The sequence below is a fragment of the Mustela erminea genome, chromosome 8, assembly GCF_009829155.1.
Source record: "Mustela erminea isolate mMusErm1 chromosome 8, mMusErm1.Pri, whole genome shotgun sequence".
Taxonomy (NCBI): domain Eukaryota; kingdom Metazoa; phylum Chordata; class Mammalia; order Carnivora; family Mustelidae; genus Mustela; species Mustela erminea.
Genome location: NC_045621.1, coordinates 81,414,578 through 81,441,661, shown reverse-complemented (window position 1 = coordinate 81,441,661; position 27,084 = coordinate 81,414,578). Strand labels below are relative to the sequence as shown.

Sequence of the window (27,084 nt, the reverse complement as noted above, 5' to 3'; positions counted from 1 at the left end):
AGAATCCATCCTGATATAACACAGCCAACTAGGAATTTTTGTGAGAACTTTTATAGTTTTTTTGTGAGAAATTTTTGGGTTAACTTTTGTAGTTGAGGGGAGAGGAAAAGTTCTATTTAGAACACCACTAACAAGTAGGCTCTGTTCCATTTTAGTTCATGGTTTGAGCTCCCAGTCTCTGCCCCTGGGGATAGTCTTGAGACAGATGGAGGGGGTGGACATATGTGGTGGGAAAGTGTGGGAGCCCTGTGGCCTGGATGGCGGGCTCGCAGAGCAGGTGGGATCCGTCTGGGTCGTTGGGGCCACCAGACGGTCTGGCGCCATTGTGTCCTGAATTCAAGGTGTCTCCCCCACTTTAGTGACATTTTCACTATCTTCCCTTCCAGTCTCGGGAACTACAGACTCTGCATAACCTCCGGAAACTCTTTGTCCAGGATCTGACTGCCCGGGTTAAAAAGGTGAGTTCTATTTTCTGCGACCAGGACTGAGAAGAAAATATGGACAGAAAGAATCATTTTCCATTGAAATATCACTTTCTTAAATTGGGGCTGGTTTTGCTTAAAAATTAATTACTTCATGCCAGAAAATGTATTCAAAGAATGTACTGGAGGCAAAAAAGAAAAAAAAAAGAAAAAAGTACTTGGGAATATTTTTCCATCTGATTTTTTTCTTCTTAGTAAAAGGAAGTTATAATCCTTTCCCTGGCCTTTCATTTCAAAGGCGCACACACCTATCTAGCTGCAGTGTGAGAGCTGACGTGTGTGGTGGGGGGAAAATCCAGGGGATCCCGTCAGGCAGTGCTGCTCTGAAGCTTGGTGAGCAATGCCAGAAACCCGGAGAAGTTAGAGGCAGGAGCCTCCCATTTGCCCATGAGGGGCTGTCAGGGGCTGGGTCAGAGCGCATGAAGCGCTTAAACCTGTGTCTCATTTGCTCTTCCTGGCAACCGTGTACGTGGTCCTTACTATTCGGTTCTATCTTAGTGGAGACAGGCTCAGTAACCTGCCCAAGGTCAACAGCTGGAAGAGCTGGAGATAGACTGGAATCCAGGGCGTGTGACTTCTGACTCTGGGCTTCGGGGATCCTCGTGCCTCCCACAGGGATCTTGGGGAGTCACTGTGTGGTGAATCCCAGAGCAGCGTGCAGAAGTTTCAGGAAGGAGGCAGAGGTGGGAGCAGCAGGGGACTACTCTTTTCAATATGTTTAAGTGTGATAGAGGAGGGGCAATGCGCCGTAGCCAGCGGTGTGGTAGGATGGAAGGAAGGTGTATTTAAAAGTATGCATGTGTGTGTGCACGCGCGTGTGTGTGAAGGAGCTGAGGGAAAGGGGTGAAACGTATATAACAAAAGAGGAGGGGCTGATGGGGTCCGACCTGCATGGACAGAAGTCACAGCATGGTTGGGTGTGTCAGGCTTGGCAAGGGGAAGGGATACAATTTCCCGAAGGGCAGTAGTGAGAGTGGGGGTGGAGACATTCACAGGACAATACATAATTGTGGAAAAGTGCATCCGACTACTTTGATCTTCTCGGTTAATGTGGAGGTTCTGTCCTTGATGGAGAGGGCAGGAAGACAATGGAGAGGCCCCACAGCCTAGAGAAGGCTCAGGCAGCCGGTGGGGGGGGGGGGGGGCGGTGGGAGACATTTGTCAGGGATGAGTGAAAGAAAGCATTGCTGAGCAGTGCTGAAAGCATGCTGAGTGTCCAACTGAAGGTCAGAGCCTGGACTTGCCGTGGCCCCTGACAGAATGGTTCCAGGCCTGGAAATGAAAATAAAGGAAAGTGGAGAATGATGGGGAGGTTAAGGCCTGAAGGGCAGCAGTGGGACAGGCAGGTCGTGAGCACAGTCATCAAAATAGAAATGACGACCAGACCTAGACCAGGTAGGAGGGAGAGGCGAGAGCAGAGGGGTTGGAGAGGGAGACTGCAGAGGTAATGGCAAGAACTGGAAATGCTCAGTCAGAGGGAGGAGGGGGTCCAAGGGTGCTAAGATTGGGCTTCCCTGATTTCAGGATATAAAACTCTTGACCTACTGGTAAGGACCTACTGGTAGACCAGTGGCTTTCAGAATGTGGTTATCTGGCCCGCAGCTTTGGCATCACTGGGCTGCTCACTAGACATGCACATTCTCACCGCCCCCCCCCCCCCACCTCGCCCAGGTCCACTGAAGCAGAGACTGGGGGTGGGGCCCAGCAATCTGAGTTTTAACAAACCCTCCTCTGGGCAAATTTGAGAACCCCAGATGTAGGCAGAAGAGACATGGGTTTGAGATCTGCACGCACCCGTTTCCTCTCAGAAGAAGGAGGGAAGATGATCTTCTCTGTAATCAGATGCAGCACATTCTGAGCTCTAGGATATTTGCACATGTGTTTTCTCAGTTGACCTCCTGGCCCAGAAGGGCACGTTTTGTCCATCTCAAGATCTAATGAATTTCAAGAGTTTATCCACCAGCAGCGCTCAGAAGCTGTGACTAGTCGAGATGGATTCATTAACTAATTTCATGGGATTGGAAGCTGAAGGGACAAGCAATGGCCACTGAGACGTCCCAGTAGGACCATAGGCACTTGCCCAACAGCTTGGTGACTTAGCTTAGTTGGGATGTTTGAAATCAGGCTTAGATCTTGGGTTTATGTTTTCACACTGGTTCTTCTTGAGTTTCGGAACTGTTCCTTTTGAAAAGGAAAGTCTATTTACCCACCTGCAAGGGAGAGGTGAATTTCACAGAGAGAACTAATCTGTATCTTTCAAAGGAAGATTGGGAGTTTTATTTTGTTTTCAGTTCTCTATAATGCTCAGAAAACCCTTGACATCAACCAAAGGAATTCACTGGCAAGGTCACTAAGTCTCAACTTTTAGAACCTCTCTTTATTTCCACTTTCAGAATAACCATTGGTGGGATTGGGGGTAGTGGTTTTTTATAAAGAAGAACTAGAATGTGGTCCAGTTTATACTGGGGCTGGGGCCGGAGGGAGCCTGCAGGCCCACTGACCCCTGGCGGTGTTGCAGAGCGTGGAGCTGGACAGCGATGACGGAGGGGGCAGTGCCGCCCAGAAGCAAAAAATTTCCTTCCTGGAGAATAACCTGGAGCAGCTCACGAAGGTTCACAAACAGGTAGGAGAGTTGTGCCAGCTTCCTGTGTTTCCCTTACTATGCTGGGAAGAAACCCCACTATATCTAGCCACAGTTCCAGGAGAAGGCTCTGCATCACCAGGGAAGCCAGACGGGTCCTCGGAGTCCTTTAATTAGTCTTGAGTGACTTCCCTTACATATAAAAGTCTTTTATCTAAGCCAGATGGAAGGAATGGAGTTTGAGCTCCAGGTTTGGGGAAGTGGGGTGTTCAGAACCCTGCCTTATCATCGTGCCTCCAGTCCCAGCACTGGACCCACAGGGCACAGAAGGCAAAGTGAATTCCACCGAGCCGGTTCAGGTCCCTTATTTTTGCAGCTGAAGAAACAGGCTGAGAGAGGAAGTGATCTGCTTTATTTTCGCTCTGCTCTGTTGCCCTATTTCCTGGGCACCCTCTTCGATTCTTATGAGGCTCTGGAGTTTATCGAGAGGGACAGCAAAGTGCATGGCCAAATCTACTGGCGATCGAGGCAGTTGTTTGGCTCCTTTCTGTATAAATACTGGAATGCTCATGTTTCCCCTAAATCCTAAAGATTTGGAATGTGATAAAAATGGTCCCACTTGTCGGACTGCATGGCTAAGGGAATGCTCTCTCTTGGGCCTACGTCCCTCAGCGTTACCTAGGACGGCATTTTTCCCCAAAGGGAGGATGACAGATTCAATGTGGTTGAAGTCAAGCAAATTCTTGATGAGAAATACAGAAACGGAAACTGTAGTCTGAGTCACTAATGTGAAATAGGGCTCTGAAATTCATTAATTATTTTATTTGTGAATTCAGTGAGTGTTTTATTAACCATTAAAAACCTGCTCTCGGGGCACCTGGGTGGCTCAGTGGGTTGGGCCTCTGCCTTTGGCTCAGGTCATGATCTCAGGGTCCTGGGATCGAGCCCCGCATTGGGCTCTCTGCTCAGCAGGGAGCCTGCTTCCCCCTCTCTCTCTGCCTGCCTCTCTGCCTACTTGTGATTTCTCTATCAAATAAATAAATAAAATTAAAAAAAAAAAAAAAACCTGCTCTCTGCCAGGCGCTGGATCTGGTAAAGAAAGCAGGTGTGGCCTCGGGATAGGTAATGTTCATACGGCACTTTCTGATTTTCAAAACTTTTTCTGGATCCACTGGGATTTGCACAATGGGCTTCTTATATACTCTCCTTTTTTATAGGTGAGAAGCTTGAGATGTGTAGGGGTTAGATGACTTACCAAGTCAGATGTCAGGAAATAAGAGAGCTAGCTCTTGAACCTTTTTAAATCTTTTTTAACCCAGCGCAAGCCTGTTGCTTCTTTTTCTTTCTTTTTTTTTTAATTTTTAAAAAAATTTTCCTTCATTTTATTTTTATTTTTGTAATTTGTATTTATTTTTAATTCCATAATTAACATACAGTGCTGTTGTTATTTTCGTTTTTTTTTTTTAAGATATTTTTTATTTATTTGAAACAGAGAGAGAGAGGTCACAAGTAGGCAGAGAGGCAGGCAGAGAGAAGGAAGCAGGCTCCCTGCCAAGCAGAGAGCCCGATGCGGGGCTCCATCCCAGGACGCTGGGATCACGACCAGAGCCGAAGGCAGAGGCCTTAACCCACTGAGCCACCCAGGCGCCCCCCTGTGTTATTTTCGGAGGTACAATGTATCAGTTCAGCAACCCTGTACATTACTTAGTGCTCATTACCATGAGTGTTCGCGTAATCTCCTTCGCCTCTTTCACCCATCCTCCCCCACACCTCCTCTGGCAACCACCAATCTGCAGCCAGACCACCCTGAACGTGCTCAGTCTCACCTGTCGCTTCTTAACTGAGGGTCTTAAGTAATAAGAGAACGAGCAATGTCCCAGAATCACCTGTGAACCTCTGGATATGTTGCAGAGTGGGTCCAAACCACATGCTGGTGGAGATAGCGCGTCCTGTACGGGAGGAGGCCTGCAGAGAGCTCTAGAACATGCCCGCCCTATACCCAGGGCTTCTGAACCTGCCTAGCATCACCCAATGGGCACGTGGACGTCCGGAGCTGACGTAGCGAGGCTGCTTGGCTGGCCGTCCTCTTGTGGCTGTCTGCCCCTCCTGCCTCCCCCCCCGTGCCCCTCCCCCACATAAGTCGCCCCCGTCCGCTCTCCCCGCAGCTGGTCCGGGACAACGCAGACCTGCGCTGCGAGCTGCCCAAGCTGGAGAAGCGGCTGCGCGCCACGGCGGAGCGTGTGAAGGCCCTGGAGAGCGCGCTGAAGGAGGCCAAGGAGAACGCCATGCGGGACCGCAAGCGCTACCAGCAGGAGGTGGATCGCATCAAGGAGGCCGTGCGGGCCAAGAACATGGCCAGGAGGGCCCACTCGGCGCAGATCGGTATGTGTGCCCCTGCCCTACGGCCCTGGCGGAAGGCAGGGTTCTGCTGGCCGGAAGCACTGGTGTTCTGGAACATCTGCCAGGCTGTACTCAGGCCTGCTGCAGCTGGGGTGGCTGGTGCCTCCAGGCCCCTGCACTCCTCCTGGGAGAATGGCAGTGTCAGGCCCCTGCTCCCTTATCGCAAGAGCCTGCAGCGCACAGTGTGGTCCTCAGAGCTGCTGCGCTGAGCGGAGAAGGTGGCCAGCTGAGGCTGTCAGCGGAAGGAATTTGGCTGCTTCTCAGCAAGGCCCAAAGGCCCCTTCTGTTCTGTACCAGGCAGAATGGGAAGGGGCGGGGGTGTAGCCAGAAGCCTCAGGGAGAGCCACTTGCAAGGGCTCGTTTGGAAGCACCTTGGGAAGAGCCAGGCGGGCCTCTGTGAGCAGGGTGTGGCTCCCAGCGGGGAAGGGGGCCTGGACGTCCACCCCTGCCAAACCTGGATTTGGGCGTTGTGCTTCTGTTGACAATGGGGGTGTAGCTGCTAAGTCTTAGTTCCCAGGGTGGAGCCACAGGTGGCAAAGGGATTTAGGAATGTTCTCCAAAGAGCTTTTTTTTTTTTAAACTGAAATGCTTCCAATAACGTGATATTATTTCCCATCAGATAATGCTATGCAGATGTTTTGTAAATCAACAACTTCGTGTTTCTGGTTTTTAGATCATACCTTAGATTAATGTTTCATTGCATTTCTCGGATTTCGTGCTCTTTGTAAATCCAGAAACTATGGAGCTTCTTCCCAGAAAGTGCATCATAGGGAGAAATCTGCACCCAGTTTCAGGGGCTACGCAGATGCCTTTGGAACCCAAGTGTTACCTGCCTTAGATAAAACTGAAAGTCCTTCTAATTTTCCTCAGCCAGAGTTAAAGTAATTGATACGTAAGTTCTGCCTGTGCCCTAACCATTGGGTGCCCTGGTTTAGCAAACTCTTCTGTCGGGAGAGCAGGCATCCTGCTTTCAGAAAGGTCTGGTGCTTGATGAGGATTGTAATGATAAAAACCGTGTGTCTTGGTTTTCACACGTGACCCGTGGTCCTGTGGGTGTGGCCATTTACGCCCATCTGAACGTGCTATCCTTTCTGTCGGATACAGCCAAGCCCATCCGCCCTGGACACTACCCGGCATCATCTCCAACAGCCGTCCACGCCATCCGAGGGGGAGGAGGTGGCTCTTCAAACTCCGCTCACTACCAGAAATAAATACGAGTGAGTCCCTGGTGTCCGGGTGGTTTCTGTCTGGGCAGCCCCGAGTGGATCCCTGCCCCTGCCTGGTTCTCAGCCCCTGCATGTGCCCCTGCGAGAGTGAACAGTTTCGCTCTCCTGGAACAGGTGCCTGGGGGGTAGCTTGCCTACCTCAACTCCGTGAAGAGCCTCCAGGTCTTCTCACTAGGGCCACCTGGTGCTGGGGACCCTCCCAGGGGGGAGGGAGGAGGGTGTGGCAGATGACTCACTGGAGCTCTCTTTTGTCTGTGGGACTTCCCTGTGCAGCTGGCATCCAGAAGGGCATTACCTGTTTGTCAACTGCTTTTGCCCAGAGCAGACAGATGTGGGTGGTTGCTTTACGTTTTAGGAACTGGATATAAAGAAAGGGCCAGATAGAGAAAGTCATGTTTTTATAATTGCTCTCTGAACTCAACAATTCAAGAATGGTGCTAATTTGTATCTAGGTAGGTCAGGACCACCTTTTTATATTTGAAATGATGGTCTATGAATTTTCTTCCTGCAATCCACATGCGTGGGATTGTTCTACCAGCAAACAAACACAAAAAGTGATACACTTTAGAAAAGAGAAAGAGAGAGCATGAACGGTCCTTTTGTACTTGAGGTGGAGAAAAGAGGTTACTAGGGTTGGGTGGGGCAGACAAACAACTAGGTGGCCAGAAAACTGTCTAGGAAAACTCGGACTTACAACCAGTAACCTGTGATGGGAGGGGGTAGCTCCAAATGTCGTCCTTGGACTCTGAGCCCTCACTAGGAGGCAAGCTTGCAAGACAGGCACACTGGCATGGTCATGGCCAACTCCGCAGAGCACTGAGTCCTCTCCTGTCCTTTCGGATCAAGGTAAGCGATGTGTAGGTGAGGGTCTGGAGCCCTCTCTTAGGAGATAGGACAACACTGCTAAGGCTCACGCAAAAGCTGCCAAGGAGCAAGCTTGGTGGCTGCCCCCAGACAGCTCTCTCCAGTGCTGCCCCGGGCAGCATGCCAAGGAGCAAGACAGGCACTGGTCAGATCGGGGAACGGGAGGGAAGGCCGGGGCAGCCTGGGGGGGTGGACGGCATGTCTACCACCATCTGCCATATCCTAAAAGGGTGGATGGGAAGTTGTCGCAGCAGCGGGCCACCCCATTCAGATCCGATCACTTTCCATTACGGATAAAATAATTTGGATGTTATAAAATTGTTTTTGACGGCATGTTGTTGGTGTTGGGGCTGGCCCTCGAAGGGAGCTGTACGCTCCTTTGAGGCAGCATAGGATAGAAACTTAAAGCGGTGGTTCTTGAACTCGGGTGGGCATCAGTATTCCCTGGCACCCAAGACCTAGGCTTCGTGAAGTAGCTTCGGGCCTGAGCCTTTGTGTGTTTACTGAGCACCACAGGCGATGTTAGCCACCAAAGTTCAAGGACTCCTGTCGTGAAGGAACTGTGGCGTCTCTAGGGCGGAAGTGAATTTCTCTGTCAAGTGAAGGAAACCTCAGGGTGGTCCTGTCCTCAGCAAGTACCTTCCTTCCTCAAGGTCACCTCAGTGGCTTCTGTTCTAGTTCACGCCTACACACCGTTGTTAACAAGTAGAGAGGAAGCCGGAAAGAGGCAAAAGCCCCTTTCAGCCGAATCTGCTTCCTTTCATGGCTTTCCTGAGGTCCATGCAGTGCGGATGCCTGCGTCCCTCTGACCAGATCTGAGACACGTGGCCAGGCCCCGCTGTGAGGGGGTCTGGAAAGCAGCAACTTTGAACTAGGCACATCACCACATAAGAATAGTGTTCTTTCTTTATTTCTTTATTTTTTTAAAAGAAGATTTTATTTATTTGAGAGAACAAGAAGAGGCAGAGGCAGAGAGAGCGGGAGAGGCAGGGTCCCTCCTGAGCATGAAGCTTAATGTGGGGGTCAATCCCAGGACCCTCGGATCATGACCTGAGCCAAAGGCAGAGGCTTCACTGTCTGAGCCACCAAGAGTGCTACTGTTCCTTAGCTGAGTACAAGGCGATGCGTGCTGGGTGGGCAGCCAGAGCCTGTGCTGACAGAGCCCCTACTACACAGCAGAGCCGCGCTCATGCAGTACCTACCTAACCTCCTTCGGTGTAAGTGTGCAGCGAGGTGGCCATGCTGGGCTCCTGGCAGGCTCTCCATAAGTACACAGGCCCAGGGATTCTGGGGTCCAGAGACTGTGCAGCGCACAGCCACTTCTCTCATGCAGTTCCATAAGGGCCTGTTGGACCCACGTTTCGCATAAGCTTCATACAACAAAATGTTCCCTTCTCACACTTGAGCTGGAGAGGCAGTAGGTCTGGTGAGACTTCTTAGACCTTAAGGCTAATAGAACCACCCTCACCCATCATGGTGATGCATTGCTTTCTTTAACTTGAGGTGGTGTAAGGGAATTTGATTGTTTTCTCTGCAGCTGGAGCCCCTTTGAGCCACTCTCCCGATACATAGAACTCCTGTAGCTGGGTGCATTCTCCGCATCACAAAACAGAGAGGTGCCTTTCTGGTTATCAGGATGGCAGTGTGGTCGAGGAACCTGGCTTTAGACGGGAGATGGTCATGGTGTTAGCTAGGTCTTCTGCTCTCCCGAAGTTACCTACCCTTAGATTTGCTTCTTCGTCCGTGAAATGGGGAGAATCCTTTCCCTGGATCGCTGGTTTGGAGATGAGGACTAACCGAGGTCATACCTCTGAGTTGCTTGGTATCTAACAGGTGCACCATAAAACCGTTGCTGCCGTAGAGAGCAGCAGAGTGCTGCGTGGCCCGCAGTAGGTGGTGGATGAATGTTGGCTTATGGTCTCCTTTAATTCACATAGTCGTTGCAACATAGTTTTTAGTTCCTCGCCCTAAATTCTCACCACTGAGTGGGGAAGGCCCATGACGGAGTGTCCTGTTTGATGCTAAGATCAGATATAAGGTGTTTCAAAGATATTATCATTTATTTGTCTAAAAATTATGAAAAAGAACATTGACTACTTTTACGAAAAAGACTGGGGAGGAAAAAAAAGATATAGCCAATGAATTGGGAAATTATCATTGAAAGAGAGAAAATGCAAAATCATTTTTTAAAAAATAATTGGAGGTGCATCTGGGTGGCTCAGTCAGTTAAGCGTCTGCCTTCAGCTCAGGTCATGATCCCAGGGTCCTGGGATCGAACCCCAGCTCGGGCTCCCTGCTCTGTGAGGAGCCTGCTTCTCCCTCTTCCTCTGCTCCTTCTCCTGTTTGTGCTTACTTGCATGTGTGCTCTCTCTCTGTCTCTCTCAAATAAATAAATAATATCTCTTTTTTAAAAAGATTTTATTTATTTATTCGACAGACAGAGATCACAAGTAGGCAGAGAAGCAGGCAGAGAGAGATAGGAGGAAGCAGGCTCCCTGCTGAGCAGAGAGCCTGATGCGAGGCTCGATCCCAGGACTCTGTGATCATGACCTGAGCTGAAGGCAGAGGCTTTCACCCACTGAACCACCCAGGTGCCCCTATAAATAAAATCTTTAAAAAAAAAAAAAGAAAGAAAGAAAGAAAGAAAAATAAATAACTGGAAATGTGGGATTCATTGCTTAGTTGGGATCAAAACCCTTTGAGGTGATCTTTCCTGGTCTTTGGGATGCTCACTCTGAAGTGTGTCTGTTCTAGGGAGAAATGATCTCAGCTGCCAGCTCTTCCCAGCCGTCTTATTGAAGCCAGAGCAGCATATATGTACTTGGGCAGCATCTGGATATCTCTGGGGCTTCTTTCTGCTTCATTTCAGGTTTCAAGGAATATAGTCACAATGAGTATTTTGGTTTATGCTCAAAGTTTCAGAGTGACTGAAAATGCCGACATGGAGAAATCAGAACTCAGGATACTGCTGCCTGTCTCAGCTAGTTCAAATTCAGGGGGCAGCCAGAGGGAGGGGAAATCTTTTTCAAGATGCAGAGCTGGGCATGGAACAGTCCAATGCAGCAAAGTGCGGACATGGGATAGGAGATTGGCTGGGATAGGAGATTGGCTGGCCGTGGGTTCCAGCCCTGGCCTTGGCTGTACTGCTTTGTGATGTTGGGCAAGTTGGCTGGATTTCTTCAGCCTCAGTTTCATCATCTGCAAAATGGGGTCAGGTACAGACCGCCTGCTCTGTCCTTGGTTTAACAACGAATGAGACAACGGCTCTGTTCTTGTGCAGTAATACTCTTTTTGCAGGGAGACAGACAGCAAATAACAAGGGAACTTCGAATAGTGGTATGGTTTTGAGGAAAATAAGAGCAGATTAATGCGATGGAGACGGGGAATGACATTTGGAGGGGGTGGCATTTGAGCTGAGCACTGAGTGATGACAAGTACTGGCCACGCAGTAACGGAAGAGTAGCACACTGGCTGGAAGGTGAGGATGGCTGGTATGTTTGAGGAATCAGGAAGGCTGATGGGGCCAGAGCCCAGAGAACACAGAGAACAACCCCACATAATTGGGGTTGTCGGGGGAGGGAAGGGGGGGCCAGATAGATGAGGCCTTTGAGGCCAGGCCAGCAGCATAGAATGCAATCCGAGTGTGTGGGGCTGTGGGGAGTTCTGGCCCTGGGAGGGGTAGGACCTGGTTCATGACTCGGAAAGACCACCCTGTGCTGGACCCCATGGAAAGGGTGGGGTGCATGAGAGCCAGAGAAGGGGCTCCCCTAGAGGATCTTGCGGGGAGATTGATAATGTGGGAAATGGGAGAATTGCATGTAGGGGATACTGGCCACCTGAAAGGAGCTGCAATCTGGAACATTCGCAGAGGTGATGGGAAGGCAGAGAAGGAAGGACCACTGCTGGCAGGTGGTGGATGGGGTTGCAGCCTGGAGAAGAGGTAAGGTGTGAAATAGACCTCTGAGGCAGGACTGAGCGCTTATTCATGGCCCCACATTTAATGCAGACATCATTTAAATATCTCCTCCTGCTTCCTGATTCTGCAGGCCCTGGAGTCGGATCTCCTTTCCTGGCGGTCCTTTGACAAGCCAGTGGGTGTTTGTTCAAATGTGTCCACCAGATGTCGCCAGTGGGGCACTGCTGGAACTTCGCTAAAAGGCTTTGCGGGAAAAGGGTCTTTTGACTCTCCTATGTTTAGACCATTATTTCTCAGATTTGAATATAAGTAGAGTACTTTTAAGGGGATAAAGTTCTCATATTACCCAGAGGTTTTTATTATTATAATTAGGTATTTGCAAGTTTACAATAGCATATACTTACAGATATTAAACAACTACCAAGTCCAAAACAAATTTAGAAGTTAGATTGAAATGAACCATAAACCAAAATCAAATTACCAACCTTAACAGAAGTTCATGAAAGATGGCTTTTCTCTGAAAGGAGCTGGGTGCAATGTGAGTCTGGTATGCGTTGCTCCTGGTAGAGTCTGGCTTGCCGAGGCGGCTTCTGTGTGTCATGGCAGGGCTCGCTTCTTTCATTCCCTTTCTGTGTTATAACCACTGAGGGGCGCCTAGCTGGCTCCGTGGGTAGGACATGGGAGTCTTGATCTCGGGGTTATAAATTCAAGCCCCATGTTGGGTGTGGAGATTACTTAAAAATTAAATATTGAAAAAAAAAAAGGGAAGGAAGGAAAAGAGAGGAGAGAGAGAGAGAAAAAGAGAAAGGAAAGAAGGGATGGAGGGAGGAAGGAAGACACTGCAGAATCGCTGCATACCTGCAAGCCGTGTTGCTGGCTTATGGCTGGAACACATCATTGTCCCCGTGCTTGCAGCTTTAGCTGGAGGATATTTAAGCTGTGAGCAGTAGCGTCCACTTGGTCGTAGCATACAGCATGTGTGAGGCTAAAGTTGCGTGGAAATGCTTGGTTGTAGGGTTCTCTGAGTATAATCTAGAATACCCACATATTTTTAAAAAAGATTTTATTTATTTGAGAGAAAGTGTGGGCAGGAGAGCAAGAGGGAGCGAGTGAGAAGCAGACTCCCTGCTGAGCGTGGAGTCTGACACAGGGCTCGATCTCACCACCCTGAAGTCATGACCCGCTGAAATCTAGAGGCTAATGCTTACCCACTTAAGCAACTGAGCCGCCAACTGAGAATATGCATAGATTAATGCTTCAGATTTTTGTGGAAAGAAAAACATGAAATTGAAAATACTGTGAAATGAACGAAAGGCCCAGAATGCCACTCACTTTGTTGATGTAGATAAAGACTCTGTTATTTTGAGGACTGTACTTTTATTAAAAAAAACACATATATTAAGTCTAGAAATCACAGCCTATGAAGTTTTGGGGGGCCTGGGTGGCTCAGTTTGTTGAGCTTCGGACTCGGTTTTGGCTCAGGTTATGATCTCGGGGTCATGGGGTCGAGCCCTGTGTCAGGCTCTGTGCTCAGCATGGAGCCTATTTGTTCCTCTCCCTCTGCTCTGCTCCCCTACCCCTCGCCCTGCCATCTCAAATAAGTAAATAAATAAAGCCTTTTAAAAATATAAAGTTTCAGTAAAAATAAGTAAATAAATAAAGCCTTTTAAAAATATAAAGTTTCAGTAAACTTTGATAAAATACTGGGTAAAATCACAGTGGTAGAGCCAACAGGGGGTCATGAGGGCTCTGACGGAGACGCAGGCCCATGTTTTTAGACTGTGATTTCATGCAGCCCTGGGAAAGCACGTCTGCGATTTACAGCAGGTTCACAGGGGTGAGTGCAGCCGCAAAGAGCCATCAAAGCAGACCAGGTGTACGGTTATGACCTCCGTATCTCTGATTTGTGTGACAGTCACTGTAGGATGGTTCTGTCCTCTTCAGGTTTTACACTTTAAGGCCTTTATTGTGAATAGATCCATTAGTTGTTGGTAAAAGTACTGTCTTTACATTCTTAAGTTATGTGCTGGAAGTAGACACAGAACACAGATTTCCAGGCTTTCACGACTGTTCCATTTTGCTGCCACAATGGTCATCTGTGACTAAGGCCCTGAAATCCTGGACCCCATGTTGCCTGTGTGCCAGTCTCAGTCAGGCTCTTCAGGCTTGGCCCAGACATTTGGAATGCACAAATGGTTTCCTACTCTGAAGTCTGTCACAGGGACACCTGGGTGGCTCAGTGGATTAAGTGTCTGCCTTCAGCTCAGGTCATGATCCTGGGGTCCTACATCAGGCTCTCTCCCTCTCCCGTTGCCTACAGCTTCCCTTGCTTGTGTTTTCTCTCTCTGTGTCAAATAAGTAAAATCTTTAAAAAAAAAAAAAAGGTATTGTCAAAGGAAGCTATACCGAAAAGGGGAAAGTCCAGTGTACCTTAGAGACAGGAAGTCCAGTATTTTCTAGGCAAGTACTTAAACCTCAGATTTATTTGACTGAATGTCCCTGGCCATTTCCCCACATTTACTACCTTCAGCTGAAGCCCTATATTTGAGGTCCACATAGGCTTCTAGCTCTTCTGTCTTTGAACTAGGAAGTTCACCTCTCAATACCCACATACCCGTTCCCGCTTCATTGTTTTCCTCTACCTCAGGCAGAATAGAATTTTCTTTTGAAGGCTTTGACTACTAGAACAAAAAGGCAGCCCTTTACCTTAGTCCTTAGTTTACCCTGACGTTCAGGCTGGCACTTCCTCATTTATACTCTATTTGCTTTTCTAAATCTGTCTTTCCTTCTTGTTGCTGTGCTCTCTGTCCTGAGTACCTGGATCCAAACCGTGTGACATCATTGCTGGGCTTCACCTTGACCATTCTCTCGGCGAACCCACTTAAGCACAAATTAAAAATATCACATATACCTAAAATGTACGAGTTGCCTTGTGCCCACAGCAGAAATGGGTTCACTCCCTACGTGAAGGGTGGGCGTGAAGCTGCTTTCAGATTGAATCCTCCAAAGTAGTGAAGGCAGGAAGCCGTCTTGACAGGGGATCACGTGGGATCTTTAAGCCACACCGGTGGTCTACACCTAAGCCGCTGGGCCCTCCAACTTGCTACTGCTGTTGGGAAATCCTAGCAATGAAATGATAGAGTCACAAGAATGTGAGTCCCCTCTCTGCAGGGGCGTCTGTTACAAGCAGGGTACATAGCTGAGGGACTGAGGGACTGTGGGTTCAGGATATGGAGCTGGGCTGCCTGGAGTTGAATCCCAGCTTGGCCATGTTCTAGGTAAGTTACTTCATCTCTCTGTGCCTCCCTGTCCTCTGTAAAATGTGCCAAATGACCGTACTTACAGGGTGGCTGTGAGGATTCAATGCATTAATACACAGAGAGCTTAGACAGGTGCCTGGCAGGAGCAGGCACCCGGTGTTGGCCCATGTTGACGTTACGCCATCTTACATTTTACAAGGAGGCCAAGTGCACTGTCAGGATCACACATCTTGTCTGTGGTGGACCCTGAACTCTGATCCCCTGTGCAGCAGTTCCCAAGGTTCCTGGCCTTAAGACCCCTTGTAGTCTTAAATAAAAGTACTGACATCAAAGATATTTTATATTCCTGGACTGTATCTCTTTTATTTTTTTTTTTAACTTTTTTTTTTTTTTTAAGATTTTATTTATTTGTCAGAGAGAGAGAGGGAGAGAGAGCGAGCACAGGCAGACAAAGAGGCAGGCAGAGACAGAGGGAGAAGCAGGCTCCCTGCCGAGCAAGGAGCCCGACGTGGGACTCGATCCCAGGACGCTGGGATCACGACCCGAGCCAAAGACAGCTGCTTAACCAACTGAGCCACCCAGGCGTCCCTCCTGGACTGTGTCTCTTGATATGGTTTATGTTATTGATATAAATTGAAGCAAAAAAATTTTAAGTGTCACTACTGTTAACACAAATGCCACTTTTAATGAAACAATTATTTTCCAAAACAAAATGGAGAATGGCAATTGCTTTGCAGTTTTGCAAATCTCTTTAATATTTGGCTTAGTGGACGATGACCCTGGATTCTCATATCTGCTTCTGCATTCTCTCGGTTGTAGTGTCTTATTTTAGTTGAAGAAAACCCAGCCTTGTCACTCCAGACAATTCTTAGGTGTGGAGAAGTTATGATCATAGCACCTTCTCTTTCTCTCTCTCTCTCTTTTAAAGATTTTATTTCTTTGAGAGCCCATACGTGCTAGGGTGCACAAGTTGGGGGAGGGGCAGAGGGCGAGAGAGCAGCAGACGCCCTGCTGAGCAGGGAGCCTGAGATCGTGAAGTCCGATGCTTAACCAGCTGAGCCACCCAGGTACCCCCACAGCACCTCCTTCATCACAAGCTTCTTCTGAGAATTGGATGAGAGATGTGGAAGTAGAGGGGAAAGTTCTAGGAGAAATGAGGGCCACCCAGGTATCGGCCAGTGTTACAGTAGTCACAGGGGCAGACCTAAGCAGCCCCGACAGAGCAGGACTCAGGGAGAGGGGGCAGAAGGAAGTGCACGCGGGCACTGTAGCATGGGACTTGGAAGCCAGCACTGTGTGCATAAAGGGAGCAATCGTGAGGACCTGGAAGGAAGAACGATTCCCCCCCACACAGCAGACCGCGCTAAGCTCCTGGGGGATAAGCCCACTTCTCTCCAGCAGTGAGAGGTACAGAGAGTACAGCTGGCCATTCTTACAATGTGGGCACTGAATGGGAGAAATGCAAGAGAAAAGGTACAACTATGTACTATTTGGATTAAGCATAAATCCGCTTGCGAGCAATTGCAGAGGCTGAAGTTGGGGGGGAAATCTCTGAATACTTCTTGCAAAACAAAACCCTTGTATAATTCGCTTCTTTCTTCCGCCTTCTCCCCCCTTCTAAAGAAAGGCGATTTTATTTCCTTCTAAGCCTGGTCACACGTTGCCACTCTGAATTACCATCTCCAATTTGGCAGAGGCCCAGGGACGGCCTCCTAGCGGGTCACTCGGGCCAGTACCGTGCTTTCCGGAGGGTAACAACTCCAACCCATCCAAGAGGGTCAACAGAGCTGGGTTGTCCGTCTTCTTGAGGTTTGCCAGCCTCTCCGGGTTGGCCGCTCTCGGCGATCAGAGCGGTCAGAAGTGGTTTCTGCAGGAGCTAAGCCATTTACCTTTATACATTCTGTCCATTTTCTCTCCCGAATTTATCAGAAGAGATGAACATTCAGGTAGTTGGGGGATGGATGGGAGTATCTCAATTTTAGTATATGTGCTGCCGAAGCGAGCACGGATGGGAGTATCTCAGCCGAGTCCTTTCTTCTTGGGCCGGCTGGGAAGACGGCATCGGCAGACGGGCTGGAAAGATCTGTAACTCAGGATGAGGAGGAGCAAGCTCTTGAGATTAAAGGACGATTTATTGGTGGACTCCCTGTGTTTTTCCGTTCGGCAGCCTGTCCTCTGTCTTCTCTCGCCCTCTTGAGGTGACCAAGCAGGCTGGGTGTCCTCTGGGGCCCCTCGTTTCTTCCGTACTGTTAGCCAGACACGCTGACTCCTGCACATGGAGGGGTGGGGGATTTGAGTGAAAGGCCAGCTGGTGGGAATCGCATGACTTCACGGTTGGCGGGCACTGCCGAGGCCACCCATTGAGTGTGTGTCTAGCACGAGGCTCTGTCAGCAAGAGGTGCCTGCCGTCATCCCGGTCAGCCCTAACCCTGCAATTTAAGACCTGTGCTCGTACCTCCCTGCCCCTGGGCACGTAGGAAGACCATCCCATCGGACCAGGGTGTGACCCGTAAGTGATCATGAGATCGTGTGCTTGGAGAAATTGAACCTGTAAGGAAAGCGAAATGGGAATTTGAATGGGGATATTCAGGAAGCATCCCGCTTGGTTTTTAGCTCAAAATGATTTAGATGACCACTATGACCAGGCTCTTGGAGTTTTCATTTCTTGTCCTAATAATAAGTACAAAATCTTACCAAAGAGGCTAAACATTAAAGATCCTCCTCCCATAGACAAATCTCTCCCTGTGACCTCTAAAAATGACATGAATATTAACACATAAGGTTGTTTAAGCCATTTTTGATTGAGAGCTTTATACCTCTGTGTAGTTATACCATCGGAGCAAGAGGTAGTACTTACCAAATGAGCTCTCTTGAGTTTTTATATTTTTGTGTCTGGGAGGAGGGGGCATTGTAATAAAGAATTTTTTTTTTCCTCCTCTTTCCCCGCAACCGATTTTGCTCTTTATCTACTTTTATAACCTCTTTCCACACCCTGAATTTTTTCTATTTATTTATAATATACATCCTGCTTACTTATATAAACAACATGAGGTTGCTTACAATATTATAACACACAAGTTGGGAGAGTGAAGAAAAACACATTAGCAGGGGAGAGAGCATTGTAGCAGGAATCTGAGCTGGGTGTTTCCCACAGCTGAGCACTGAATGGGAATCTAAGCCTTTTAGAGGCAAAAACAGAAAGCAGTGTGTCAGGCTATGGAGTTCCTTTTAAAATCAGAAGAGCACATGGGCTTTTCTTACCGTCTGTCATATTTTGTGCAGGGCATTGCCTATGTCTCTCGAGGACGAGGCTCAGCATACCCCTGCTGTCGCTCCCTCCCCCCTGCAAAACGTATAGGAAAACCACTGACAGACCCAGGGCTCCCAGCTGTTAGGAAGCTGAACCTCTTGGTTCCTTCCTGAAAGTGGGTTTTCCTGGAGTTGGTCCGAAGGTGACAGAGACCACTGAGGGCTGGCCTCTAAGTCAGGACTAGCCCAGACTTTTATCCTGCAGACCTGCGTATGATGGGACAGACCTCTGGTGGGAAGTGGGGTGAAATCAAGGGGGATACCCTCTGAGTATCTTCATCAGCCCAGAAAGGGGAGTCCTACCTTTCAGTCAGGACTAGGAACCTCTTTTCTGGGTTAGGGGCCATGTGGGACCTCCCTTAAAACCCCTGGCAAGTGCGAGTGGTGTTTCTCTGAATACAACCGGTGTGGATAGATACGGATTTTTGGAAGAGAGCGTTGTAAGGGCAGAAGCAGTAAGTAGGAGGCTGTGCTGTCCACCACGATAGCCACCAGCCATGTGTGGCTACTGAGCACTCAAGATGTGGCCAAGTCCACATAGAAATGTGCCAAAAGTATAAAACCTACACCACGTTGCAAACACTGTGGCAGAGTAATGTAAGATCTCTCAACACATTGTACTGATTCCCTGTGGAGAGGACGATATATTGAATTTCTTGTGTTAAATAAAATATATTACTGAAATTAATTTTACTTATTTCTTTCTACTTTTAATGTGGCCACTTGAAAATTTAAATATGTGGCTCAAGGGGTCTTTCTATTGGACAGCTCCGGTCTAAATACCTAGAACGTTTCCCTAAATATCTGATCACTGCAGATACTCCAAATACCGAAACACTTTTCTGAGGAGTGAAATTCCACGATGTCCTCTAACTCCCATGTTCTCTCTCTGGTTCTCTCTCAACAGATACGGCTCCCCACATAGCATGTCCAGGACTCCGTTAATCAGCAATTCCTTTGTTTTTTGTTTCCCCTCCTACACGGTTTCCATTTTCTTTTACACGTGCTTACCCCAGCCATCTGCAGTACAACCGGTTTCAGATATTTGAGCTGTGTAGAATCTCTGTGTGTACAGATGTGTGCTTGGACTTCTCGCTTCCTGAGAAACCTGAAGGGGCCGATTCCAGAAGATCCACTCAATCCTGGGAACGAGTGCCAGGGCCTAGGCCGTTGGGTGGTTTCTGGGCCATCCTGGAGCCTCCTTCCTCCGCAGTCTGCCATCTCAGCAAATGCCCTAACGTGCCATTCCCTGGGACGGGTGGGAGGCGTTGGAGGGGGCTGGGGGGGGGGGCGTTGCGAGTGGGAGTAGCAACCAAGTGCCATGGAGGCAGGGGGTCATGCTCCATTGCAACTTTCTGGTTTCCTGCAAAACACATTCCTCTATATTTTTAGGGAACAAAAAAAAGTGCTGCTACAAGGTTCAAAATTTTCATTCTGAACACTTTTCAGAAACAAATTACCCCAAAGAAGCATTTTGAATACCCCCGTCACATCTTTGGAGCTGTAAAAGACACCTTTTCGTAGGGCACCTGTTAAAATGCAAAGCAAATTTCTCTGAGGCAGAAAAACAATCTGACAGTAGCAATGTAGAATTTGTTCACTCAAACACATCTAAGCAAATGCAAAAAGTCATCAAATCCACCAGAGCTGCTTGCTACTAAACCTGCAGCGACTAGTCTCAGCCAGCCCAGTTTGAACAGCCTTCCTTCAGAAGTGTTGAAAATGCTGCGAAGTTGGATGATTGGAATTGGGGCGACCCGCCTCTCCTGGGGTCCTCCTCCCTGATCCTACCGGAGCAGGCACGCTGGGGATGGCCTCTTGCCTCTCACCATAGGGAACCATCTTAAGCCTCGAGGGGGTACCGCTCAGTGAAATCCAGGATCAATTCCAGCGGTTGGAAAAGGAAGCCTTGGGGCGGGGGAGTGACTGACAACTTTTTGTGCCTATGAATAAGTTGTTATTTTAACCCTTCATTGCTGAATGTTTATTTGACTTCTCTCTTTGGCATCAGATAGATTTCATCTTGGCAGGAATGTGAAATCAGTATGGATGGATTTTTTTTTTTTTAACATTTAACTACTGTTTTTTTTTTTTCAAAATACAAATTTAAAAGCTGAATCAACTCTTTCCCCCAGCTAAGGATTTTAAAAGGATTGATTTCCAAGTAGGAAAGTCTTCAGGGAAGCTGACAAGGATTCAATTAACTTGGTCTTGTGTGCTGCTACTAGTTTTGACAAATTTGAGGTTAAATCCGTGACAACCAGACCAATGTCCGCGAAAGCACCCATGCCATCTCCGTGCCTGCCCAAGCTGAGGGGGCGGCACTGTCCCTGCTGCTGTCACCACTGGAATGAAGCGTAGGCCGGGGAGACCTCGAGCTTTCTCTTCACTGTGTGAGCTGTAGTTAGAGAGAGAGAGAGAGAGAGAGTGTGTGTGTGTGTGTGTGTGTGCGTGTGTAAAGCACTGAGGATTCTGAATCAATTTCCACACTTTTCTTGTATAAAATTAACCCGACACAGCAAAGCTGCTTTGACTTAATTTATTTGTTAAACGTTGCACTTTGTTTATATGTGTTTTGTTTTGCGGGGGAGGGGAGTAAGGAGAAAGAAGATCAATTCTACTGAAGTATTTATTTCGCAAAGTTGATGATTTTGCATTCATTTACACTTTAAAAATTCTTCTTCTGATTTTCATAAATTCCCAGTACTTGCCCAATACAACAGCTCCATGGCGATTTGCCGTCTGGTAGAAGAGCCCTTGTAGGGTGGGATTTGCCAACTGTATCAGGTAATAACGTATGCCATAGATTATCATCTTGCTGTGAATGTGTTTGGCTCTGATTTTAGAAGCTAAAACATTGTTCTTGGAGAGGATTGCCAGTTAATAGTTGTCACACCGCTATTGTCTATTATGCAACTGTGTTTATGTGCAGAAATTGAACAAAGGGCAATAATTCTTTTTCAGGGCTCTCTTGTTATTAGATTGTTTTAAAACCTCCCCAAAGTAACTTTTTCCTGGGCACCCCTTTTCTATTTCTAAAGAGTTGCTTGGCCCTTTCATGTTTCAAAAAGAGCCACACGTTTCACTTGTCCTTCCATATTTCTTGATCTCCACAAGGAACTCACAAAAGTCACACGACTTTTATTCACAGAGAAAGTTGGCTTTGATGTCCCTAAAAGATAATTCTGCTACTTGCTGATCAGCCAGTCAGTTCACCTAGCTTCAATCTTTGTAGGACCTCAAAACTAACTTTCCTGCACTTGACTAAAAGGTGGACGGATGATTGGAATGGATTATACAGCATATTCAAGTGGATCCCTAAATATTACTTTGTATGATAAACTAAGACCAGGACCATGTCCTCTATAGATCACTTTTTTAAAAAGCCACATTTATGCAACTTTTTCATTTTAAAAATATTCTTACTCCTTTACATTTGTACTCTAACTATAAAACCCACACTTCTGAGTGGCTGAGCCTATGATTATATTTTTGGTTGTATGCTTATTTTTTGTGGGAGAGAGAGAGAGAGAATGTGTGTTTCTCCTCTGTGAATAATTTTGTATCTCATGCTACTTCTTGAAAGTTTACTTTTTGATGCTATAAGGGAATAGCCAGATGATTTATACAAATAATCTCTACCTGCAGGATGGTGGATTATTAAATTAGAGAAATGCTGTTTGGAATATCAACGTTCACGGTTGGATTCAACTTAACCAATTGCATTTTTATAACGTAGTATATTCCTCCATTGACTGTATTATCAATTCATAGAGTGATTTTAAAACTTAAGAAAAAGATATATGTTTGGAGACTAAAATATATTAATGCCAAATGTGTTTTGGTCAGTTACTAGAGAATTCTGTACAAATGCCTCATCTCTTCAAATGCTGTACAGTTGGCTTGTTTGGCAGGTAGTAGGGAAGAATAAGTGTGGAGTAAGACTTAAAGGAAATAGTATCATGTGATTACAAAAATTAGAATTTATAGAAATATTGGGATAAACGAAGAAATAAAAATCTTTGTCTAGAATGTAGCATCTAGTGACTTTTGATGCCCTAACTTCACATAAAGGAGTGATATTTCTGTCTAAGGCCAGACCAAGCCATCACCAAGACTCATGGGGGAATTATCAGTCCTCTTTTCCTAGAGGAATAACTGAAAGCCAATAAAAGTCCTAACAGTCCCCTCTTTGAAGTGTATTTATGTTTTGTTTTTGTTTTTGTTTTTGTTTTTTTAGCAGGGCAGAAGACATTTAGAGTCTGGCTACATGACATATTGGGGAAGTTTTTCACTGGAAGGGGGCAGGGGGAGGATTTCACTTCATTGTCTCACCCTTAATATCTTTCGTGAGCTAAAGGAACCATCATAGTCTAGAATGGTTTTATATAACACTAACAGTTTAGCCTTTCTTAAAGTATTGAACAAGAGCCAGGTAACTGCCAAAGGAAGCCTTGCTCCATGAAGTCTGCTTACACATTTACATCTCGTGTACCAGTTTTAAAGACTTTTTTCATCGTGTGCAGCTATAAGGGGAATAGGGCATTCTGTAGGATTATACATGTCTAGTTTGTAAAGTATGTAATGTGTACTGCAGAGGTGTGTTCTCTGGGCTTTATGTATCTGTACAGTAGCTTTCATTAAAAAAAATTGTGGACAAACTTGTTTTGGTGGTTTGAGGGGGAAAATGGCCATTTATACCAGGTAATGATGCTGTAATATATAGTACATGTAACAAAAGATCTGGAAGTTACCCTCCCCTGGCCCATGGAAAATTTTGGTTATCCTCTAGGTTCTAAAATGAAGATGTATGGATACTCTGGCAGACTGCATGTTGTATAATTTGAAAAATACTAAAAGTGGAAAATAAAACTGAGTTAAACTTTGTCTGGTCTGTTTTTTCTTGAGTCATCCTAAAGGCATTCTCATTGAAGGCCTCAAGGCCAGTGTCAGGTAGAACCACTGCTGGCCTGAAAAGAAGAGTTCATTTCAGTAGACAGCCACTCAGTCTCAAAGCATGAGTAAAGTCAGCCTTGACCTTCCTACCTCCCCCTTGGCTCGATTATCTGTTTTTATTTATTTTTTAGTGAGGAACCAGAAAACCTGACATTTGTTCCTTCAGCAATGAAATGAGAGCAACTGATATAAATAAATGTCTTAAACTTTTTTTCTAAGGTAAGGTTGAGATGAAGGTCAGCAGACCGGGGTAATAGCTGAATTTCTTCTTGTCCGAGTAAGGCACTTATTCCAATAATACTTTAGCATAGTGACTTTCTTCAGCTATTATGTTGGAGCCCTGTCCATGTTGAATGTTGGGAGATTATTGGCATCTTTGGAGAAGGGTTGGCATGTTTGTGTTCCTGTTTAACCTACCGGAGTATTAACATATAGGTCTGAGATCTTGGGAGAGGACGTTGGAATGTGAAGCCTTTGGAGAATAATGAAGGGCAGGCTGCAGGATGATTTTAGATCTGCTCTGAGCAAGGAGACTTCTGTAACTCGGGTCACTGGAACCCTGTGGCCACACAGGCATTGCGTATGAGAAATACCCTCATTCGTGGTTTGCTTAATGTTGAGTGAGAGCCAGACAGTAAACTGCTTTAATCAATTAGAAACGGGAAGGATGGATGCCAGGTAAACGTTCGGTAAGTAGAATTGAGGGCATGGCAAATGATGTGCTTTTATGATGTCTTATCCATCTTGCTTGAAATTGTGATTCTCCGAAGAACTCAGAGGAGGCCTTTTTCCAGATATCAGAGTTGTTAAAGGTGACTTATGTAGTAAAACTTTATATGTGGATAATATTTAGGCTGAAGCTGTGTATTTAAGATGAGAAGGGAGTCCTCTGAAGGAACCCAGTGACAAAGCGAATTTCAGCAGCAGTGGGAAATGACCCCACAGGTCCCAGAAAGCGGGGGTTCTGGTGAAACAGGAGGACTGCACAGACACCCACTGTTCCCCAGGTTCCTGCAAGTCTTTCTGAACATTTCCCATCCCATGGAGCTCTGGGAAGTACAGAGCCCACGAATATCTGTGGAAGAATGTGGAGCTGGAGCCATAGCCTGCAAAGGTAATTACGGATGATGGGTGAATTGGCGGGTTTAACTGTGGCATTGTGACAGATTACAACTTGTGATTTGTCTTCTGAAGTAGGAGGCATCTCCAGGTGACAGGTCAAGTGAAAATGTGGGCTCATTTGACTAAAGGCATCCCGAGCCATGGGGTTTTTACTCTCCCTTTGGCGATTCCTGTTTCCTCGTCCAGTCTGCAAAGAACTCCCCAATTTCTGTGTGGTTAGTTGGGCTCAGAATAGTCAAAGACTTGGAGGAAACTCCTGTGGTTCTTTCCTCTTACGGCGCTGTGGATGCAGTCTGGAATTCTCCATCTGCTTTGCTTCCCCAGCACCAAGGGCTCTGTTTGGGCGCCCCTCCAAACCCTCACCCCTCCCCATGACCCACTGCACATGACTGTCGTAGGACAACTCTTCAAAAACTGTACCTCAAGTCCTATTTTACTCCTTCAGAACGTATGCAGCCGTTGGCAAACTAGCTCTGGATGCCATACAACAGCCCCAGAACCTCAAAATGCTCAGAAAGCTGCAGGAAAGAGCCAGTGAATGCCAGAGACTGTTCTGGCTGTGTGCCAGCTACTGTTTTAAGTGCTTTACATGTATTAATCCATCTAATCCTCCTAAGAACCCCACGAGGTAGGCACCAGTATCTCCACTTTAGTGGGCAGGAAACAGGCACAGAGAGGCTTGGTCACTTGCCCAAGGCCTCACAGCTGCGAGGAGTCAGGATCGAAACCCAGGCAGTCTGGTCCCGAGGTCTGTGCTGTGTGTGTGTGTGTGTGTGTGTGTGTGTGTGTGTGTCAATAACCAGCAACTAGCTGCAAAAATCCTTTTACAAAGAATTTATACAAAGTCTTACACCTTTGCAACTTTTCTGTTTTCTCCTCTCAGAGGAATCCCAAGAATTCCTTGTTATTTGAATTATGTTAAGCAGCCAGATGCATCTAGGAAAGAATCAAAACAATAATGAAGGAGGAGGCCCCACAGCAGGGGTGCCTGACAGTGCACCTCCTAAAGGAAGTCTGTGCCCCAGCGGCTATCAGGATCTTTCTTCCATGTCAGGATCTTTCTTCCACTTAGAAGGCTGCAGTCACTCCTGGCAGTTCCATACAGGATGCTGTAAGAATTTAACTTCACTCATGCTGACTTTTTTTTTTTCTTTCTCTTTAGGACATTCATGCTCTCTAGTTGCATTTTAAAATATATTTGTCCTCTGCTGTGTCAGCTCCCAGTAAAGCAGGGTTCTCTTGCCCCATCTGGGCCAGCTCTAATGGGAGGTCTGAGGGGCACTGGGTGGGTTCCCCCTCCCCGGGTCTCTGTGAGGCCTTGGAGGAGACTGCTGAGAGGAGCTGCCCTTCCCTCACCTCCAGCCTTGTCAGGATGATTAATAGAGTCTCCTTTTAATGCCTTAAGTGTAGAAGAAGTACACATGCCAACCATACCACACATGCATCTGCAGGTCCAACTACAGAAAGGAGCAGAAACCATACAAGTGGGGTTCCCTTGTGAGCACTCCCCACCCTGCTTTACCGCAGACTCCATTTACTTGTGCCTCTCCCGTCTGCGGGTGCTTCTAATGGGCTTCTGCGGAGCTGGGGCGGGAGGCTGGTGGCGGATTCCTCTAGGTCACGGGTGGCTACCTCCTCCTGGCAGGTAGGCTGCTGACCTGCGGACCCCATTACCAGTCTGGCCTCTCTGCTGCCCTGCAGCGCCCCCTTCTGGGACATGCCCGCAAAGGCAGGATACCCCGGACCAATAAGCAATGGCGCTGTTCAGTAATTCCAAACCGAAACAAGGAGGGACTTGGGACCAGGATAGCACTCTACTTCGCACTGACCAACGGTGACGTTGTTTAGCTGTGCAGCATGTCAGTGAACTTTTCCCCGTACCTGAATTACGGAGACGTTCAGCCCACCTCTCTCTACTCTTCACATTTGGTTGGAGGATCAGACGAGAAATTGTGTGCAAACATTCTAGAAAGTGCTACTTAAATCGAAGAGATTGCTGTGTTAAAAGACAAAATTCAACGGAGTACATTTTAAAGGTCTTACTGGCTTTATTCAGTGATTCATGAATTGGGCAACATGAATCTAGCAGACAGGAGCTCCAAGGAGTGGTACAGAATGGAAGACTTATGGGGAGGAGGGAGTGGGAACAAAGAGGCAGAAAGCAGAGTAGTTCTGGCAAGGTCACTTTCCTTCAGGGGATAGCAGGGGTCTGCTGGGCCAATAACCGACCTAGCGCTGACTAGGTGATTCCTAGCTGACCGCTTTAAAGAGTCCATTTCCCGGAGAGCTGAAACTGTAATAAAGTGTCGGTTTGCACTTAGGGTTAAGTGACTCCTTTGGGGGCCTGTTGTATTGTTCTTCATAGTTATTATCAAAAACTTCCTGGGAGAAGGTATTTTTACCTTGGACCCCAGCGAGGCCTTTACCCATCACCGCTGCTACTTAGTGTAGGAGACCCTGGGAATCATCCGATCTACTCAGTGAGTCAGATCTCCTTGTAGCCCTCCGTCGAGGGTTCTTCCTTTCCCACACTTTCCCCCTCCTTCCTTTTGGGGGAAGAGCTGCTCTTAGGCTGTTTCACCGGGATGGAAGGCTCCATACCCTCTCAGTAATGGCAGTGAGGAGGGTTTGGGGCCGGTGTCCATCTCTGTGCCTGGGAAGGGTTCACACCCCGGGCTCCTGTGCGTGTTCTGCCCTCGAGGTCCTCACACTGCCTCATGAATCAAGTCCACTCTGCATCTCAGAAATCACTGAAATGATTTCTGAAAGCCTACATCCCTGCAGCATCTTTATCGGAGCTTAACAAGCTCCCCAAAGTGAGACGAGGGGCACTCACGGAGTCACTTAGCAGAGCCGGAACACAAAAGCACACTCAGCTTCTGCCAGCATCTGGAAGCAAGCCGTCTGCTGCCTCTGCTAGGAAGAGCCTGGCGTCTGAAAGCTCTGCCCCTGGCCCCGCACAGGGGGG

The 27,084-nt window shown here is 47.4% G+C and overlaps 1 protein-coding gene across 1 annotated transcript in view; it reads left to right on the top strand.

The window, feature by feature from the left end:
- The window catches only part of KIF5C (kinesin family member 5C), a 157,057-nt gene extending 134,132 nt beyond the window's left edge, over positions 1 to 22,925 (top strand). Inside the window, exons 22-26 of the mRNA XM_032356183.1 lie at positions 387 to 458; positions 3,001 to 3,105; positions 5,229 to 5,445; positions 6,568 to 6,680; positions 18,946 to 22,925. Coding sequence (XP_032212074.1) covers positions 387 to 458; positions 3,001 to 3,105; positions 5,229 to 5,445; positions 6,568 to 6,674 — 501 coding nt within the window. The 3' untranslated portion in view covers positions 6,675 to 6,680; positions 18,946 to 22,925. The remainder of the gene's footprint in view (positions 1 to 386; positions 459 to 3,000; positions 3,106 to 5,228; positions 5,446 to 6,567; positions 6,681 to 18,945) is intronic.
- The last annotated feature ends 4,159 nt before the right edge of the window (positions 22,926 to 27,084 follow it).